At 29.1% G+C, this 18,380-nt stretch overlaps 4 protein-coding genes across 4 annotated transcripts; 3 read left to right on the forward strand and 1 right to left on the reverse strand.

The window, feature by feature from the left end:
* Positions 1-847: 847 nt before the first annotated feature.
* Positions 848-1,855, forward strand: EIN_394600 (hypothetical protein; the record flags this gene model as incomplete). The annotated part of the gene is made up of 1 exon (XM_004256966.1): positions 848-1,855. The coding sequence occupies one exon, from the start codon at positions 848-850 to the stop codon at positions 1,853-1,855; it is 1,008 nt and encodes a 335-aa protein (XP_004257014.1).
* Positions 1,856-2,182: 327 nt separating this feature from the next.
* EIN_394610 (hypothetical protein) lies at positions 2,183-2,747 on the reverse strand (the record flags this gene model as incomplete). The annotated part of the gene is made up of 2 exons (XM_004256967.1): positions 2,183-2,310; positions 2,414-2,747. The coding sequence occupies 2 exons, from the start codon at positions 2,745-2,747 to the stop codon at positions 2,183-2,185; spliced, it is 462 nt and encodes a 153-aa protein (XP_004257015.1).
* Positions 2,748-7,111: 4,364 nt separating this feature from the next.
* On the forward strand, positions 7,112-9,986 carry EIN_394620 (hypothetical protein; the record flags this gene model as incomplete). The annotated part of the gene is made up of 6 exons (XM_004256968.1): positions 7,112-7,223; positions 7,555-8,258; positions 8,345-8,684; positions 8,723-9,409; positions 9,610-9,803; positions 9,867-9,986. 6 exons carry the CDS (start codon positions 7,112-7,114, stop codon positions 9,984-9,986), a joined length of 2,157 nt encoding a protein of 718 aa, XP_004257016.1.
* A 666-nt stretch (positions 9,987-10,652) lies between these two features.
* Positions 10,653-11,391, forward strand: EIN_394630 (hypothetical protein; the record flags this gene model as incomplete). Its single annotated transcript, XM_004256969.1, has 3 exons — positions 10,653-10,661; positions 10,904-11,324; positions 11,357-11,391. 3 exons carry the CDS (start codon positions 10,653-10,655, stop codon positions 11,389-11,391), a joined length of 465 nt encoding a protein of 154 aa, XP_004257017.1.
* Positions 11,392-18,380: the final 6,989 nt, after the last annotated feature.

An 18,380-nucleotide genomic window follows, 5' to 3' on the forward strand; every position in this document is an offset into this window, starting at 1 on the left:
GAGTGTATATCGTAAATGTGGTTTTTTTACACAAAAATGTAAAAATCGTACACTTTTTTGGTCAAATACCAAATGAATTCTGGATTCGACAATTTTTCCACTCAAAGCATTAAAAAACAGTGTTTAAACTTGAAAAGGACTTAAAAAATCATAAAGTCTTTACCAAAACAAGTCAACATATAGCCCAAGTTTTGCAAATGTCATGGAATAAACTTTAATTAATTATTTTTTTTGTTAAAATGTTATTAAAATGTTATTTTTAATAAAAAAAATAATTTGTTATTATTAAAATGTTTTTGCTTTATAACACAATTTCATTTTTTTTAATTTTTTGTTATTTCCAAAAATAAAACCTAAATTTACTCACTTAAGTGGGTTTATTCCAAATTAAGTACTAAATATTGTCACTGAATATTATTTAATTATTTCTTACCAAAAACACCATAAGATCTATTTCAGTTTTAATTTATTATAATTTTTTAACTAATATTTATAAATTAAAGTCTTGCATAAGGCAAAGTTTCACAAAAGGCAGAGTGTCTATACTGTAGTAAATTTTAAAAAATTTACTTTTATTACTAAGGTTTCGACCAGGATTATGGTTTCGACTAATAATTGATAATTTTTATACCATTTCAAAAACTAAATATAAAAAATTATATCTAAACCATTATTTTATAATAAATATGAAAACTTGTTCATTATTATTCAAATAGTATTTTAATGGTAAGTTGAAACTATAGTATTACATTTGTATTTTTTGTATAAAATTAATTTAATAAAAGTAATTTTAATTTGAATACGAAAAAAAATAAAATGATATTTATTTCACTTAAAAAACAATTGGATGGCACGCCTTGAACCATTTTATTTACGAAACGTTGTCTTATATCTCCCAAAACTTTCAGACCTTGCCACTTTTGTTTGTATTAACAAAAAGTCTTGTGATGTATCACAGAGTTTGTATATCAATCCATTTAATCTTCCTCAAATCATTCCAATTCAAAAGATTGTCACTTTATTTCCAAAATTGGAGACTTTGTACCTTCCTTATAAAGTTGACTATGATTTGTCTTTCTTAGAGAATTTGAATACTTTCATCATTGAGTTACGACGAAATTACAAGACGCCAAAGTCTCAAGGCCCTTCAAAAAGTGTGACCTCACTCTTGTCGACAGAATGGTTTCCAAAACGTGTGAGGAAACTTCGCATCTTTGAAGAAGAAGTCTACACTTTTGCAGATAATATCAGCAAGTATGTGCAACTTAAAACCGTCACATTTGGGTTCAAAGAAAATGATTATATGGAAGACTTCATAAAAATCATTACCCACAAAACTCTGAGAACTGTGACGTTTTCTGCTGCTGCGTGTAATGCCAATTTAATTTCCGCCATCGATTTTTCAGATCTGTCCGACACGCAATTTAATATTCAGTTCTTCGCTGCATTCAACTCGGAGTTGTCCATTGAAATAGTCGAAAAGCTTTCAAAACTCCCTCCAAACGTCTGTGTATACATCTCTTATCTTTCTGACACCATTTTGGATTCATTGTACAAAACAAAGAACATCACTTATCTCCCATTTCTAAGCGAAAAAGAATTGTATCGTACAGTCACTAAAGTCCTCAACAAAAATTTGAACGACAAAAATCTCTTCTCTTTCATGCAAAAAGCTCTTCCAAAGGTAATCCAAGTCGTTAAAGACTTCACTCAACAAGACGAAAAAACGTCCGTTATAAAAGTTAACTTCACAAATTTGAAGGAGGAGTTTTGCATGGAAATAGTTGTTTTGTATAAAGTGCGTTTTGTGGAGCTCATAATGTCGAAAACCGTTAAAATTTTAAAGACGCGTTGAAAAAAATTGAATAGCAAATTTTAAATCAATTTGTTTATGATTTAAAGTAAATTATAATTTTATATTGTATTTTTTTTAGTAAATCAATTTTCACACAAAGGTAAATTTAAAGACACAAGCAATAAAACTATAAAAATAATTATTTTAAAATGTTATTCAAATTAATTGGGTAAGTATTTTTCAAAACGCTCATAGTAAAACATGAACTCTTATTTCACCTCTTCTTCGTCAAATGAAAATATATATCTTATCCTTTTCCTTCTCTTCTTCGTGCTTTTTCTCTTTTGGTTTGATGAGCTTTTTAATGTTTTCTTCAAACTCCTGTAATTATTCCATTCCAAAGTATTTATAGATCTTTTTCGTTTCTCCGATTGGGTCTTTAGTCAGTGCAGAAAATGAAACGTCATAGATCTGTTTTTCACGCTGTGGATCCTCATTGACCCATTTATCTCTCGCTGCAATTCCATTCTTCAAACACAGCCAAATGATTTTGATGGTATTATCATTGGTCCATTTAATATCATCAAGTCCAACATCACCCACAAAATTGCCACGAACTGCCAGGCACCCCGAAATCAGTCTTTTGAGCTCCGGAATGATTTCTCTGTGTATCCACAGGATTCTTCATTCTGTTGCATTCACAAAATTGAAGAAGTGCAGGGGCTCCACAAGGTGAGAAACTGCTTTCAAACACAAGTGGATTTTTCATTTTCTCATTTATTTTCGACTTGTCGGTGTCATACCAGGGACACTCCTTTTTGTCCAGCAAATGCATTTTAAACTCGTCCATTAACCCGTCATACACAAATTTGAAATATACGTTCCAGAGGTGTTCTCTATAGTGTTCGAGTCTGGGAAGACTGAGCGAGTACGTCCACGAAAATCCAATCATCTCTTGGAAGAACAGTTCTTCTTCACAATGTTCCACGTCTAGTTTATGTCGTTTGTTGAGGTCTTCATTTAGCATCGGCTCGATCACTCTCTTTCAATAGTTGAGACGACTTTCAGAGGACATTGTCTTGCTCCCTGGACACAAGTGTTCGTACATTCCAATAGAAGTCGCGTATTGGATCCGATGACATCACAGAATGTGCAAAAGTAGAGCCACTGCGTGGCATAGACACTATAAATAATGGATTTTTGATCTCTACTTTTTCAAGGTTTTCTTTGTCTATTTCTTGCTCATATAAAAAGCGCAAACAAACACTGAAATTGCCTACACAGTATTTAAATACATTTTTAAACATCTGAGAGTTCGGATCAAAACAGCCAGCAAAGAATTCTCGTACAGCTTGTTTAAATGGGTAGATTCTAATTGAGTGTGATACCTTTGTGGTAAAGTCTTGTACTCTTTAGTGTGTGTTGGGTCAAGTTGACACATCAACCGAACGGCATTTTCCTGTATCTTTGCATATATTGAATTAAAAGCAGACTCGGGTAATTCAGTGAGGAAATATTTGTTTGAAGTATCAAATTTGTATTGTTCAACATTGGTGAAAACAAATGTTTTGCTCATTTTGAATATGAATAGATCTAAATACAATTTAAGGTTGTTGATAATATTTAATAGAGTTGGAAATTAATACTTTAAAAAACAATTAATGTTATGTTTTAATGTATTTTCAATTTTTTTGAATTAAAATTCAAGTTTATATTTTTGTCATTTGTTACGAAATATAATGATACCATAATTTTTTAAGTTGGTGAAAGTTATACAACAGTAAGGATTATTGAGTAAAACTTTCAAGTGTTCATGATAAACCAATAAAAATAAATAATTCATTTATACAGTCATAACAAAAAGGTGTCTAGTTCGAAAAAACCCGTCTTGAAAAAAACGAATAAATTAATTGGTATTTTTCATCAAAATGTTATTATTATGTTATATATAACAAAAATAAATAACAAAAGGGAATAACAAAAAATGAGTTAATTTGCTTTTCGGGGTCGACCTCTTGGGTTTTTTGGTTTCTTTTCTAATATTGATTTTTCTTCAGGAGTCTTGTTTATACTGCCTTTTTTTATTCCTCTTGTAGATTTGGGTTTAGGGGGTTCGAGCTTCAAATACAAACGTATTTTAGACAGACTTTCTTGGTTGATTTGTTCGTCGACTTCGCAGTCTAACAACAATTGTACTTCGTCGTCGATGTTTAGATCGTTTGTTTGATGAGTCTGTTTTTTTTCGCAGTTCACAAACTTTAATAGCTGTTATAGAAACCCTAGGAGTTGGAAGGTCTTCATATTTAAACCTTCTTTTTAGTTTTATTGGAGTTATTGAACTAAAAAAAAATAAAATTCAGATCCTTGAAAAATAGAGGGAATTCTTCCCTCAATCTTTTACACTTGAAGGGATCAACTTGAAAAAAGTACTCTTTCTTTTCCGAGTCGTATTTGAATGTTATACCCGCACCCACGATCAGGCGTTCGTCATTTTTGCCGTTTTTTGCTTTTCAAAAACAGGGAGCCCCTCTTAACAATTTCCCAAAAAAACACTTGAGAAAAAAACAATTGTTTATTATCACCAATATTTTCACTAAAAGCAAAGTTAATTTTTGTTTTTTGTTACTTTTATTCCATTTGGTTCTTTAACCAACTTTTATTTATTTTTATAGTTTTTTTGTGAACAAATTTGGCAATAATGTATACTGAAATAAAGACAAATTCAATTTAATTAATCCTTTAATATATAGTAAATTAATTATAAGTAAAATTAAATGTAATAGTTTATAATCAAGATAAATTTTCGTAAAATATTTTGTAATAAACATAACAAAATTTTTAATATAATTAACTATAATTTAATAGTTTAATAAAGTCAATTCATTTTTTTATAAACAATATAACTTCGAAAAAGATCGATGGACTATTTTATGAAATAAAAATATAATTGAATTAAAAAATATATAGTAAATTAACTATTAGTAAAAAACACTAAAAAACAAAAACAATTTTGTTTATTTATAAAAATACATTGATGCAACAAAACAAAATGTATTAATATTATTATAAATTTTTAATGATTTATTATAATAAAAATTTATAACATGATTGTTTCGTTTGTTAAATTGATCTTTAAAATAAATAATATATCAAAATGTGACATCAAAATATTTTTCAATTTATCAACACTTATTATAATTAAACACGTATATTTTAATTAAAAATTGTATATATTATTTATGTTAATATATATACCAATTTAATTAAATCAATTACATTTTATCTTTTGCTTTTTGAAATTGATACCATTTTTGGATTCCAAACCAAAAAAATAAATCTTCGAAATAAAAACAATTTCATATAATTTGCCTTTAATTCAAGTTTATTCTAGTCGTCACACGAATTAAATTAAATAAAACGGGTTAATTAAGACTTTTACAAAAACATTATATTTCAGAATAAATGTCAACCATATAATTGTCTATTTTTGTGTTGTTTCAAAAAAACTTTTTTAAAAATAACAACAATAATTAAAAAAATGATGTTTAACTAGCCCGATTATGAACACAAAAAGCAACTCATTATTTACTTTATACAAAAGTTGGTTTGTAGAAAAATCTATTCAAAATGTTTTTTTATAAAAAATAGTAAAAAAACAAAACTCTAAAATAATTTTAAATAGTTTTTTTGTGAAAACAATATGATAAAAATAATCAAAAACCGACGCAACTTAAGTTAAAATAAACTACACTATGTCTATTCCAGAGATATTTTTCACAAACAATATCATTTTGCATGCAAACAAAGGGGTTGAATGATAAATTCAATTTTTATTTTTGGTGTTTTATAAAGCAACTTATAAAAAGGACAAATAGCAATAAAAATTGAACAGTAAAATACGTATTTTATATAAATATATTTCTTCTAAATATCGCATAATCATTGATTGTTTATTTAATGTGGTAAAACAAAATTTAATTTGCTTCAAAAACTACAAAAATATTGAGAAAGAAAATGCAAATTGGGATTTAAAGAATCAATTTTAACTAAATTTTTAATTTGTTTAATTATATTGTAATTGTTTTAATTGTTTAATACGGCAAATTGACGATTAGAAAAAAAAAACAACCTTTTTAAACTATTTATAAATTGTCTAATTTGTTTTTGTGTTTTTTTACAACATTTTATTGTTTTGAAAAATGTGGAACAATCCGATTGAAACAAATCAAATAAAGCGTTTTAGGGTTTTTAAATCTATCTCATATTATAAATTAATTTATATATTAATTACTTTATATTAGACTTTGTAAATTAGCAATAAACTATTTATGTTTATTTGGTTTTAAAAGACTTAATTTTAAATAAATAAAATTATTTATAATAATTTCTTTTTATTATGTTCAATATAATTAAAATATAATAAAGTGATACCTTTAATTAACTTTATTGATACTATTTCCAAAAAATTAAACTATAATAAATTATTTGTTGTTATATAATTATTGTAAACAATAATTGCCTGGTCATTTTTTAATGTAATAATTCCTTGGACGAGATTAAAGTAAATAATCAATACATTTCATACACAGAAAGTGGAAATTATATTTAAAAAAACTATAACGAATAGTTTATTTATCATAATGTATAATAATTAAAGAGTAATGAAAGTGTATTTTTTGGATTTCAATTATCTCAAATACTTTATTTTTCAAAAAACGATTTGTGTTGAAGTAATGCCTTTGCAAGAACTTCAACTTCCTCAGCCGTCGTCTCAGTTTTCAACCCGACCAAATGAGCAAGGTCATTGTATCTCTGGTCTGCAACATATAAGTTGTACTTTGGACACTACGCCATCTTTCTTGAGATAACACCATTGTATCGAATAACATGTGGTGACAACATTGCAACAGATCGACCATATGGAAGATGGAAAGCAGGTCCTATTTTGTGAACCACTGAATGAACAACCCCAAGGAACGCGAAAACAAATGCCATGCCATCAATGGTAGCTGCATTGTGCATCTTCTTTCTTGCAACAAAACCCCGTTGAATGACTCGAAATAGTCGTCGAAGACTAATTTGACTACTTTTTTAGCAAGACCGTTTGTGTATTTATTGACTATAACTGAGACATAAGCTACAACAACACGGACTAAAACATTGATACCACAGTCTGCTAGAGCTTTCTTTATTAATGAGACACAGAACATTGGGTCGATGATAACAACTGATGGAATCACTGAATAATCTACAGGTGGACACTTTTTGCCAGTCTCAGTGTCTGGGATAACAGCAAGTGGAGTGACTTCAGACGCCATGCCAGTTGTCAAAGAACTCATGAAACAAATTTGTGAAAAGTACAAGAAACAAGCCAAGAGTGGTACTGAAGAATTTAAATTTGGTAAGATCAAGATTTTCTTCAAGGTTGGTGTTCTTGCTGAGATTGAAGAGAGGAGAAGAGTCGATGAGGAACCGCAACCAAGGACAAAGAAATTGAAGCCCTCAAGAAGAAACTTGCTGAAGAAATTGCAAAGATTGAAGCCGCTGAGAAGGTACTTTTGAAATGAAAATCAAGAACGTCGACTTGGAAGCTTAAGTCCAAAAGTTTAAAGAAGATATTGAGCCAAAGAAGGTTTCTCTTGACAAGGTGGATATGAAGTCACAAAAAGACATAAAACACATTGAAGAACTCCAAGGCGATATTAAGAGAGGAAAGGAAGACTTGAACAAGTTAACCACAGAGTACAACTAACTTGAAGCTGATAATCAAAGACTTCAAAATGGAATTACCGAACACAAAGCGACTATTGCCAAGAAGGATAGTGTTATCACTGAGTTTAACAAAAACATTGAAAATAAGGAAGGCGAAATTTCCGACTTGAAGAAGAAGCTTGAAGCCGAAAAAGACAATTCAAAGGATCTCGAGACACAATTGCACGAGAAGGAAAACATCATTGCTGATTTGGAGAAACAAGTCAAGAAGTTGCAAAACACCATTTCTGATGTCAACGCACAGAATGAAGACACTGGCGCTGTTTTGAATGATACTAAAGACGATCTTGCCAATACTAAGAATGATTTGAAAAAGACTCAATTGGCTCTTGATAATACCGAGAAGAAACTCGACCAACAAGTTGCTCAAAACAAGAAGGTTTCAGACGAGAGAGATGGGTATAACCAACAATTGCAAGCAGGGAAGACCAAGACTGCTGCTTTGACCTCAGCCAAGAATGCAAGTGACAAGAAGATTTCTGCTTTGAACTCGGAGAAAGACGAATTAGAAGATAAGAACAGAAAACTTGATTCTTCCAATAAAGATGCTCAGAGAAAAATTGCTGAGTTGACAAAGAGAATTGAAGATGGACTTAATGACTCTGATATGTTGAAAGCACAGAAGGCCGACTACGAAGCTCAAATCCAAGCGTTGAAAGATGACATGGAGAAGACTGAAAAAATTTGGCTGGTGCTAAATCTAATATGAACCAAAAAGACGTTGAAATTAATAACTTGAATGAATAACTTGCCTAAACTGCTGATAACAAAGACAAGCTTGAATTTGATGCTGAGGACACGAATAGAAAGAAAGATGCTCAAGAAAAGCAATTGTCTCAATTGAAGGCTGACAATGACAATTTGACTAAGGCCAAATCTGTTGTCGATGCCAAATTAGAAGACGCTGAAAGAGAAAAAGCTGCTCTTAACGAAGAAGTTGAAGCCGCAAATGAGAAGTTGAGAATTGCTAAAACCGACTTGGGAAGAACCAAAGCCGAACTTGACCAACTCCAACAGAACTTTGACTATTTCAAGAAGAATGCCGACACCGATGCTGCTGATAAGAAGAAACTCAATAAAACTGTTAATGAGAGCAATAAAAAGATTGAGGAATTGAGTGCCAAAGTCGACAAATTTACTCACAAGAACAAGAAGTTGCTGAAGCCAATGAAGAGTTTGAAACAGTCAAGAAAGACAAATTTGCAAAAGAAAAGGAGGCAAAGAAATTGAAAGCAGAAAACGACGAAATTAAAGAGAAGGTGAAGAACTTGGCGAATGACAAAGACCAACTTTCTTCTGAAAAGAAGAAGCTTCAAGACCAATATGACCAACTCATTAACTTAGTTTATGGACATGAAGATGAGACCAACAACTTGAATGGTTCAATCAAAAAGTTACAAAGAGACTTAGAAGCAAATAACACTGAGTTGACTGAATTGAGAGACAGAACAGCTAAAGACAAGAAGAAAATAGCCGATTTGGAACAACAAGTGCAAGACCTTAAAGATAGACCAGTTGGGACTTCAAATACTGATCAAACTGAAGTCATCAAGAGAGACAACCAAATAGTTGATTTGGAAAAGGCAGTTGCTGCGTTGAAAGATCAGAACACACAACTTGATGCTGCTAAGAAGGATATAAAGAAGCAAGCAGTTGAAGACGCTTCGAAGATTGGGGATTATGAATCACAAATTAAGGCACTTGAAGCACAAAAGAAGATGGCATTGGACGACAAAACTGATGATGAAAAGACTGCAGCGGACCAATTTAATAGAAGAAAGAATGTGGAAGACCAAGTTAAAGTACTCAATGCACAAGTCTCATCACTTAAAGTTTTAGTCAGTGCACCGGCTTCTGTTGCTTAAGAAGAAGAGAAGAACATGTTGAATACAAGAATTGCTGAAATTCAAGCCCAACTTGATGAAAAAAGACAGAAAGCTGACAGTGCAGTAGCTGCGAGAAAGGCTGCTGAGAGCAAATTGCAAGAAGTCCAGTTCAACTTGGATGAAGCAAATAACACTGAAGAAAAATTGACTAAAAAGCAAATGACTTGACATTCCAAGTTGATCAACTCACTGATGAGGAGAAGAATGAAAAGGATTTGGAGGAAATGGACAAAATGGTTAACGACTTGGATGCTGAAGCCGACAAGGCACAGAAACAACTTGACACTGCAAATGATGACAAGGATGGTAATGAAGTGATGAAACAGAAATACCAAGACGAACTGAAGAGCGTTAGAACTGAACTTGATCAAGAAAAGAAAGACCACACTGAGACTTAATTGATTAAAGGAAAGTACAAGAAAGATATAGCTGAAATCATAGTCAGAGCTGAAACCCTTGAGAAGAACATCCAGATGGCTGAACAAGAGTATGTCAAGACTATGAGAGATTATAAAACCGCTTCTGAAGAATAGATGGGAACAAATACTGAACTCGACGAAAAACAATACAAATGTGACAAACTTGAAGACGATATGTCCGAGATGAAGACTGAATTGAGGCAACATTTAAAAACAGTCGAAAAACTCTTATGAGAAAAAATTAACTGAATTGAATGAACAACTTGATCTTGAAAGAACCACTGCTCAACAGGCTAAAGCACAAAAGAAGAAATACGCAGACAAACTCAGAGAATCGAAACAGAAAAGAAAGAAGCACAAAACGAGGCTGTTTAGAAACAAGCTAAACAGTATGACAGAAAGGTCGAAGAGGCTGAGAGATAGCTTGCAGAATTTGAACAAAAAGAATCTTCATTCAACACTCAAATTGGTAAGACACAACCCGATTTGAAGAAGACTCAACAATCGGTCAGAGACGGTCAATTGAGAATTGCCGAGTTGGAAGACAGGTCAGAAAGGCCGGTGAAGATCTGAACAACAAACAACTTGAAGTTGGTCGACTGAGTGCAATTACTATTGATGACTAAGAACATTTCGATTTAAGTAAAACACAAAAAGACAAGGATAAATAATTATTATTATTGTTATAGTTTTTTTAAATTAAAATTCAGTTTAAATACAAAAGTCAAGTTATCAAAAAATATAATATTTTTATTATTTTTTATAGTTTATTTCAACTAGATGCCTCGAGTCTTTGAAAGATAGACTCTAATTTAGAGTCTTACTTAGAGTCTATGGGTAAACTCTAATAATTCCACAAGAAATGCTTTTTGCAACCAATTTTCATTTAGTGATGGATATTTCCAATTAAAAAAAAATATTGGTGATGTTCTATTTTTGATAAGGAACCAGGGTTTCTATCACAAATTGATACAAATTGATAAAACCATTTTTACTTTATTTGTAGAACTTAAAAATACATTTAAAAGTAGCGAGAAGAGGAAGCGAGAAGAGGAAGCGAGAAGAGGAAGCGAGAAGAGGAAGCGAGAAGAGGAAGCGAGAAGAGGAAGCGAGAAGAGGAAGCGAGAAGAGGAAGCGAGAAGAGGAAGCGAGAAGAGGAAGCGAGAAGAGGAAGCGAGAAGAGGAAGCGAGAAGAGGAAGCGAGAAGAGGAAGCGAGAAGAGGAAGCGAGAAGAGGAAGCGAGAAGAGGAAGCGAGAAGAGGAAGCGGAAAATGCTAAATTATAAATTATTTAAATTTGTTTTCTGTTTACAAAGCATGTTTTTGAATAACCCTCAAAAAGTTTTTTGGTTGTATTATTTATTTCAATTCGAAATTGAACCAACAAGTAATACCCCCTCTTTAATGTTTTTCTATCTTGTCATGCATTTTCTAATTATAAATTGGTGTTATTGTTATTATGTTTGACGTTTTAATATTAAATAGTGCCGTCTTTTGATAATATTTTGATAATTTATTAATAATTATATACTGGTTCTGTATTTTGGATCTTATTATTGTTTTTGTCTCATAGTTTCTTTTGGTAGTATTATAATAGTTATAATATAGTTATTCGTTTAAATAAACATTGTTTTTAAATAGTTATTTTATAATAATTTTATAGTTGTTCAATTGTCCATAGGAATTGTATGGTAATAATTGTCTGAGTTTCGTTCTTAATTTGCTTTCAAATATCATTTTACATCAATTTCCCTATTTGTTCTTTATTTTCTTATTGTTTTTTTAATAATTTTTTAAGTCGGCAATTAATTCAATATTTGATTGACTGTTTGTTGACATTGCATCAGAGGCAGTTTATGTTTCATGGTATCGTGTTTGTTTTTTGTGTGTTTTTTTGTTTGTTTTTTAAATTATTGGTAAAAATTGGAAATACTTACTAATCGGTTATCACATTTGCAAGTGTAAAAAGCTATTTTGATCATCAACCGCCGTTTATTTTCGTGTTTTTCTGTTTGATTTTGGTTTTTAGAAGTTTCGATAGTTCCTTGTTATTGAAATACGGAAGTAACGAAACTGGGCGCTCCTTTGGTTTTTGTCTTATAAGGACCTGTTTTAACCTGAAAAATACCAAAAAGTATAATTCAGAGAAATTTTGGCATGGTTTTCTTTTAAAAATGATATTATATTGGCCTGAAATAAGAGTTTTTCGCCCTAAAAAAAAATCAATGAATAACTTTTTTACCAGTTAGTTTTGTGTTTTCAAGTTTAAATAAGAAAAAATTGAATTAAAAAATAGTAAAAAAACGGGAAAAAAACAAATAATTTACTTGAAAACAATTTTGTTATTCGGCATTTTGTTATAAAATAATGGTAAACGCCTGATCATGCCCGCACCCTTAAAAGCCGAAGAGCACGATAAATTGAAGTCGACTTGTGGAAGGCGGTCAGTATCTCAATTTAGTACTTTTCAAATCTATTCACTTTCACTTCACTTTCCTCTTTTTCCCAATTTTTATTCATCCATTCCTCGCCATCAATTCCTTCACCTTTGTCTTTCTTTTCATTTCCTCCAAAAGAATTATGCATACCTCTTTTTCCTCTTTTTCCTCTTTTTCCTCTTTTTCCTCTTTTTCCTCTTTTTCCTCTTTTTCCTCTTTTTCCTCTTTTTCCTCTTTTTCCTCTTTTTCCTCTTTTTCCTCTTTTTCCTCTTTTTCCTCTTTTTCCTCTTTTTCCTCTTTTTCCTCTTTTTCCTCTTTTTCCTCTTTTTCCTCTTTTTCCTCTTTTTCCTCTTTTTCCTCTTTTTCCTCTTTTTCCTCTACAACCTGAGCATTTCGGATAATACCTTTTTGAACCGCAAACACCCCAATGTCCAAAGGTTGAAGAACATGGGATGCGTGCGGAACAAGAGGCACCAAAATGATGTTGTGGACCTCAAGCACTTTCCTGAGCTCTTCAACATCATGGCAAGAACACGAATCAATAAGCAAAACAGCTTTTTCATAAATACCAACTCTGAGTTCCATTCGTTTCTCGTAAATTTTCGGGATAAACACAGAAAAGACCCAATCCATAAAAATTGATTTGTTTATGAATCCGGTCTCTGTTTTTGTTAAAAGTACATGGCCAATAAGCCCAGAATTAACAAGCGTTTGAGTACAAGTTGAGGTCGGAGTGATTAGAATTCCTGGAATTGGTCCTTCTCCGCTGATACAAGCGAGAAAGGTGCTTCTTCTGACATTACGTAGAATTCCAATTTTCAGCACTTTGATATCATCTTTATTCCACAAGACTTTGAGCTTTTTGCGGTCAGCCCATTTTTGATATCCAGATTCGTCTAGATTGAAACAAAGGCACCTCCTGACACCCGATACAGTCTTCGAAAGACCAATAAAATAATCAACAAAACTCTGTGTTGGTATCTCAAGGCGTTTTGTTTCGTCAGGGAATGCCCACCTCAAAATGAATCCCTCCTTCTTGAGTATATACAAAATTGCCTCGCGTTTAAAACATTCTCCAAATTGTTTTTCCAAGAAGAATTGTAGGTACTGTACTGTTACCGCCTGCTCCCTTTCAATACAACCAGACACTTCCAACAATAACGCCTTCTTCTGTTCCTCGTTTAAAAGGGGTGGTCGCCCATTTTTCTGAGGTCCGTATTCCATTTCCAACTCCATTCGCATTGACTGCGTCGAGATTGTCGCACCACTTAATCCAAACACTTTCCCCAAATCATTATTTGTAATTCGGTCCCAAGGGACTGATGAAGTCGGTGACTTCATTAAATATATTTGTCCTCTCCGGTCAATTCCCTCCATTTTCCCTCCCAAAAATGCATAGTCAATGAACTGACTCATAAGAGAGTCTTTCTCACACCTTAGTTTCATGTCATCCTTTTTCTCTCCATCTTTTCTGACATTGTTCATGCTCATTTTATTTGTGAGTTCTTTTTAGTTCCACTCGCCTTATTTCATTTTTAACAGAATTGTAAAAATTTATTATTGAAGAAAATCAATTGAAACGGATAAAATTATCCGATAAAAGGATGAAAATCAAATATTTTATTCGGGTTTAATCTTAGTACATTTCTAGTTTTTTATTATATTTTTTTACTATAATAATCTTCGCGACAGATTTTTCGTTTTACTGTATGGCAAAATAAAAAAAGTCTAATTTGTTTGCAGTTTAATTATTTTTTCTGGTGTAATTTTCTTGTTTTAAAGAAAATACAAGGAAAATAATATTAATATAAAAACAATAAAAACATATTATTGATTTAAACTGGTTTGTCACTAATTCTTTTTATATATTTTTTGGTTATAAATAACACAACTATTATTCAAAAAGTGTACATTGCTTATGGACTGATTTAATAAGATTAATACTGGTATTTTATTTATTCATTTATTATAATTAATTAATATAAAAATACATTTTTATATTAATGAATATTATAATGAATATTATAATAAAATTATTATCACTATAGTCTAAAAACATATATGTGATGTTTTTTTATTTAAAAATTTAAACAATTTATTCGGTATGCTACTTATACAAAAACGATTTCAATATGTTAAACCAATACACATTAAACAATTGAATATGACTATTATTTCAAAACCAATTGATGAAAAAATACAATTTCAAAATTCAAAAATTATTAAGAGTAAATATCATAATCAGAAAAACCTTCTAAACGCCAGTTTACCGAGTTGTCGTTATCAAAAAGTATTTCTAAACTTGACTCGAAATATACAAGCAATTTTTCTTGCAACTTTGTTTTATTTTATCACTAAATTAACCAAATTTATTCATATTAAAATCAAATTATCCAAACCCAATTTATGCTATTTTTTGTTTTGTAATAAGTATAGAGTACCGTAAAAAATCACTGCGGCGTGAAATATTACTGCGAATTGTTATTGGGCCAATAATAATGTTATTGAGTGTTTTAAAACATTTTGGGTTATTTTTGTTATTTGAGGCTGTTAAAATGAAAAACGACAATTTTGTTTTACAAAATCTTTTGAGTACAAGCAGGGTCTATCAAGGAACAGGGAAAAATTTGGAACTTGTCCCAAAAATGCATTTTAAAATGAAAAGGTATATACTTTCTTTGTTTTTATGCCAAAAATAAAGTAGTTTAAGTAAAATTCATAGTATTGTTTGTTTTTGTGATCTCCAAAACCTTTTTTTACAGATGGTGACTTTTTGCCGCAGTCGTTTTTCTGCTTAAAACGATAGTTAATAATTAAATTATTAAATATTAAGATGTATAGTATACAAATAAATGGTTTAATAATATAATATTTATATTATATAAAATAAAACTATTAATTATAATTGATAATATTATAAAATATAAGATATTGTTTAATAATTATGAAATTATAATTTAACATATTAAAAAAATTTGTAATTAACCATACTCATCTTAACATAGTTAAGTGAAATCAACCAGACTTAAGCTGTCACCTTGCTATTACTTGTTAAAATTATTTTATTATTGCTTTTTTTACTTTCAAACATCAAATAGTTTAAAAATATATATATATTTATAAATATATTCATTTATATGGATTCAACTATCAAATGGTTGAATCTACTAAATTAACCTTACGATACTGTTACTGTTTTAAATAAAACACAAATTTTATTTTTTTGAACTTGATATGATATACAAAAATATTTACCTTGTGGCGGCTCTTTTGAAATGCAAACAGTAAACAAACCAATAGCGCAAACAATAATTTATAGGTTTTCCTTTTTTTCTTTAATTTTTGGAAATGTTTTAATTAAAACACGAACTGTATTGGCGTTTTCATCAACAAAACATTTTTTTTTCCAAAAAACGTTTTATAAAAGAAAAAAAAAGAATCGTAAGATTAATGCAGAAAAATGTAATAGAATGGACTATAACAAAACTTTTACAGTAAAAAGTGTCTTTTTGTGGGTTTTTATATTTGTGGGTCAATGGACCGATCGAATGCAAAACCCACAAATAATTATTTTGGTCTAGAACCTTGAATATAGGTACACTGAGATAAATAATATAGTTTTATTATAATTAAAAAAACTACAATATTTTCTATAACACCGTTTTTGTGTAAAAAATGGTGAATGGAATTTACTTCACAATTCCATGATAAACCCACAAATAAACGTTTTTTCTCTGTTTAAAATCCACAATAAACACTTTTTACTGTACTCACGATACTTGGTGTGTGATAAATTTTAGGTTGTTTTATAAACTTGCAATACTTTGATAGAACAGAAAGTTATAATTCGTAAGTGAATAAGTGAAACGATTCTGTTCATCATTGATGCATAAACAAAGTGTTTGAAACAAAACTATTGCAATTATCTGCATTCTATTGTTTGTTTTATTGTAAATTTTATCAAAGCTATTATTGAATCATATATTTACCATATTTATGAATTATTTGTTTGATTAAAAACTGTCAGTCAGTTTATTTGTTGGTGTGTTTTAATATAGATCATAATTAAATTATTTTAAATTAACAATTATAATATTAATTATTAAATATATATATAAAATAATAAAAAATATTATATAAAAGTACTATAAAAACAATGAAAAATATAGTAAAAGATAATATTTATTGTTATTAGTTATAAACATTTAAAATATTTCCAAAACAAAACCAATAAATATAAATACTTGTAAAACCAAACAACAGTAAAAGGAACCAATCTTTTAGTTGAAATATTTATAATTCATGTCTATTAAATTAAAGTTTTTAATACAAAAACATGGTTGTGTTGTGGTTGTGCTGCTGTCACATACAAGTCAATTGCAACCGCTCTATGATTGTTTTTTTCCTTAAAAACGATATTTTGCAAACATAAAAGAAATTAAATTAAAAGTATTATAACAAATCATTTGATCATTTGTATAGTCAAAAAACACAATTTAATTATCAAAAACTTAAATGTTGCATTTCAAAACAGTTAATTTTTACCAACAAATTGAACGTTAAACATCGTTCGAGAAGACTGACACAACCGAGTAATTGTTACAAAGCAAATTGTCATTATTCAATTCATTCTTGAATTAAATTAATCTTTATGTACATGGATTAATTAATTTAAAAAATTTATGTGTATAACCAACACAGAACTATTATGGTTGTAACTTACATTCGTATTGTCTGCAAATTCGGGATTTAATCCCATATAGAGGCGTCTCATATTATAATTGAATTCTTTGTTATTGATATAAATTTTAATAGAAATTAAAATAAAAACTTATAACACATTGCTGTTTATGATAAATTTTACTTTATCTTGTCGAGTCGGACTTTTTTTGACTAACTTTTTTTATTAATATAATAATTTGATATTTTTTTTAAACAATAAATATATTTTTTTAATACTAAATATATTATAATAGTATTAATAATTAAATAGTACAAATATTATAATTATAAAAAATAGTTTATTTATTATAATTAATTAAAAAAAATTAACAATAAAAAACTAAATAATATATTATTAATATTATACATTTTGATAATGTAATTTAACTATAATATGATATTAAAAAAAAATAAACAATAATAAAATTTGATATTATTACAATTGTTAAAAATAAAATTAAAAGAGACTAATAATTTGAACAATGTCTACGATAATTAATTATGTATTATATAATATATGTGTTTGCATTATCCAATAGATTACGACCACAAACACGACATGTGGCATTTATTGAATGGTAATAATGCTTTGTATTAATAAACGAATCAAGTTTCAAATTGTGTTCTACTTGAGTAAAAAGTTTAATATATTTTACTTTTAAAAACATTTAATTTGTTTTAATAGTATTTATATTATCATTTATAGTAAGTCGATTATAAAAACTGACATATTATAACAATAGATTTTTTGTTAAAATTCAACTGTTAAAATTTTAGAACTTTTTAATACATAAATTTGGTGATAATTACAACTTAATGTTTGTTTTATTCTTTATTATCTGAATCATTTGCTTTGTCTATGAACATTAATTATTGTCTATTTGAGCATCATTATTGTCTTTGAGTGTACTGTCCTGTTTTTGAGTATTATCTAATGTCTTTAATCATTGTACTCCCTCTTCGAGTCATGTTCTTGATTATCAACTTATCTTTTTGAGCATTACACTCTTTATGATTTCATTGTATTATCATTCATAAAAGTTATGTCGTCTGTTATGTTTATTGTATTGTAACCTAATTGAAATTGTGTTGTAATTAATTGTTGTTGTTACTAGTATAGTTAATAATATAATAATAGTAAAATAAGTTATCAATTGAAATACAAGTGTATATTTAAGTTGTTAAATACATCTTTGAATCATGTACTAAACGATTCAATTAATTATTAATAGATTATTTAATTTTGTATAGTTTAAAACTATAGTATTGATATTATTTGTTATATAATATATTTAATGATTAACATACATTTTTAGTTTTTAAGTTTGTATTATTATTATTTAATATAG

Source organism: Entamoeba invadens (assembly GCF_000330505.1).
Source record: "Entamoeba invadens IP1 unplaced genomic scaffold scaff_1105074724352, whole genome shotgun sequence".
NCBI lineage: Eukaryota > Evosea > Mastigamoebida > Endamoebidae > Entamoeba > Entamoeba invadens.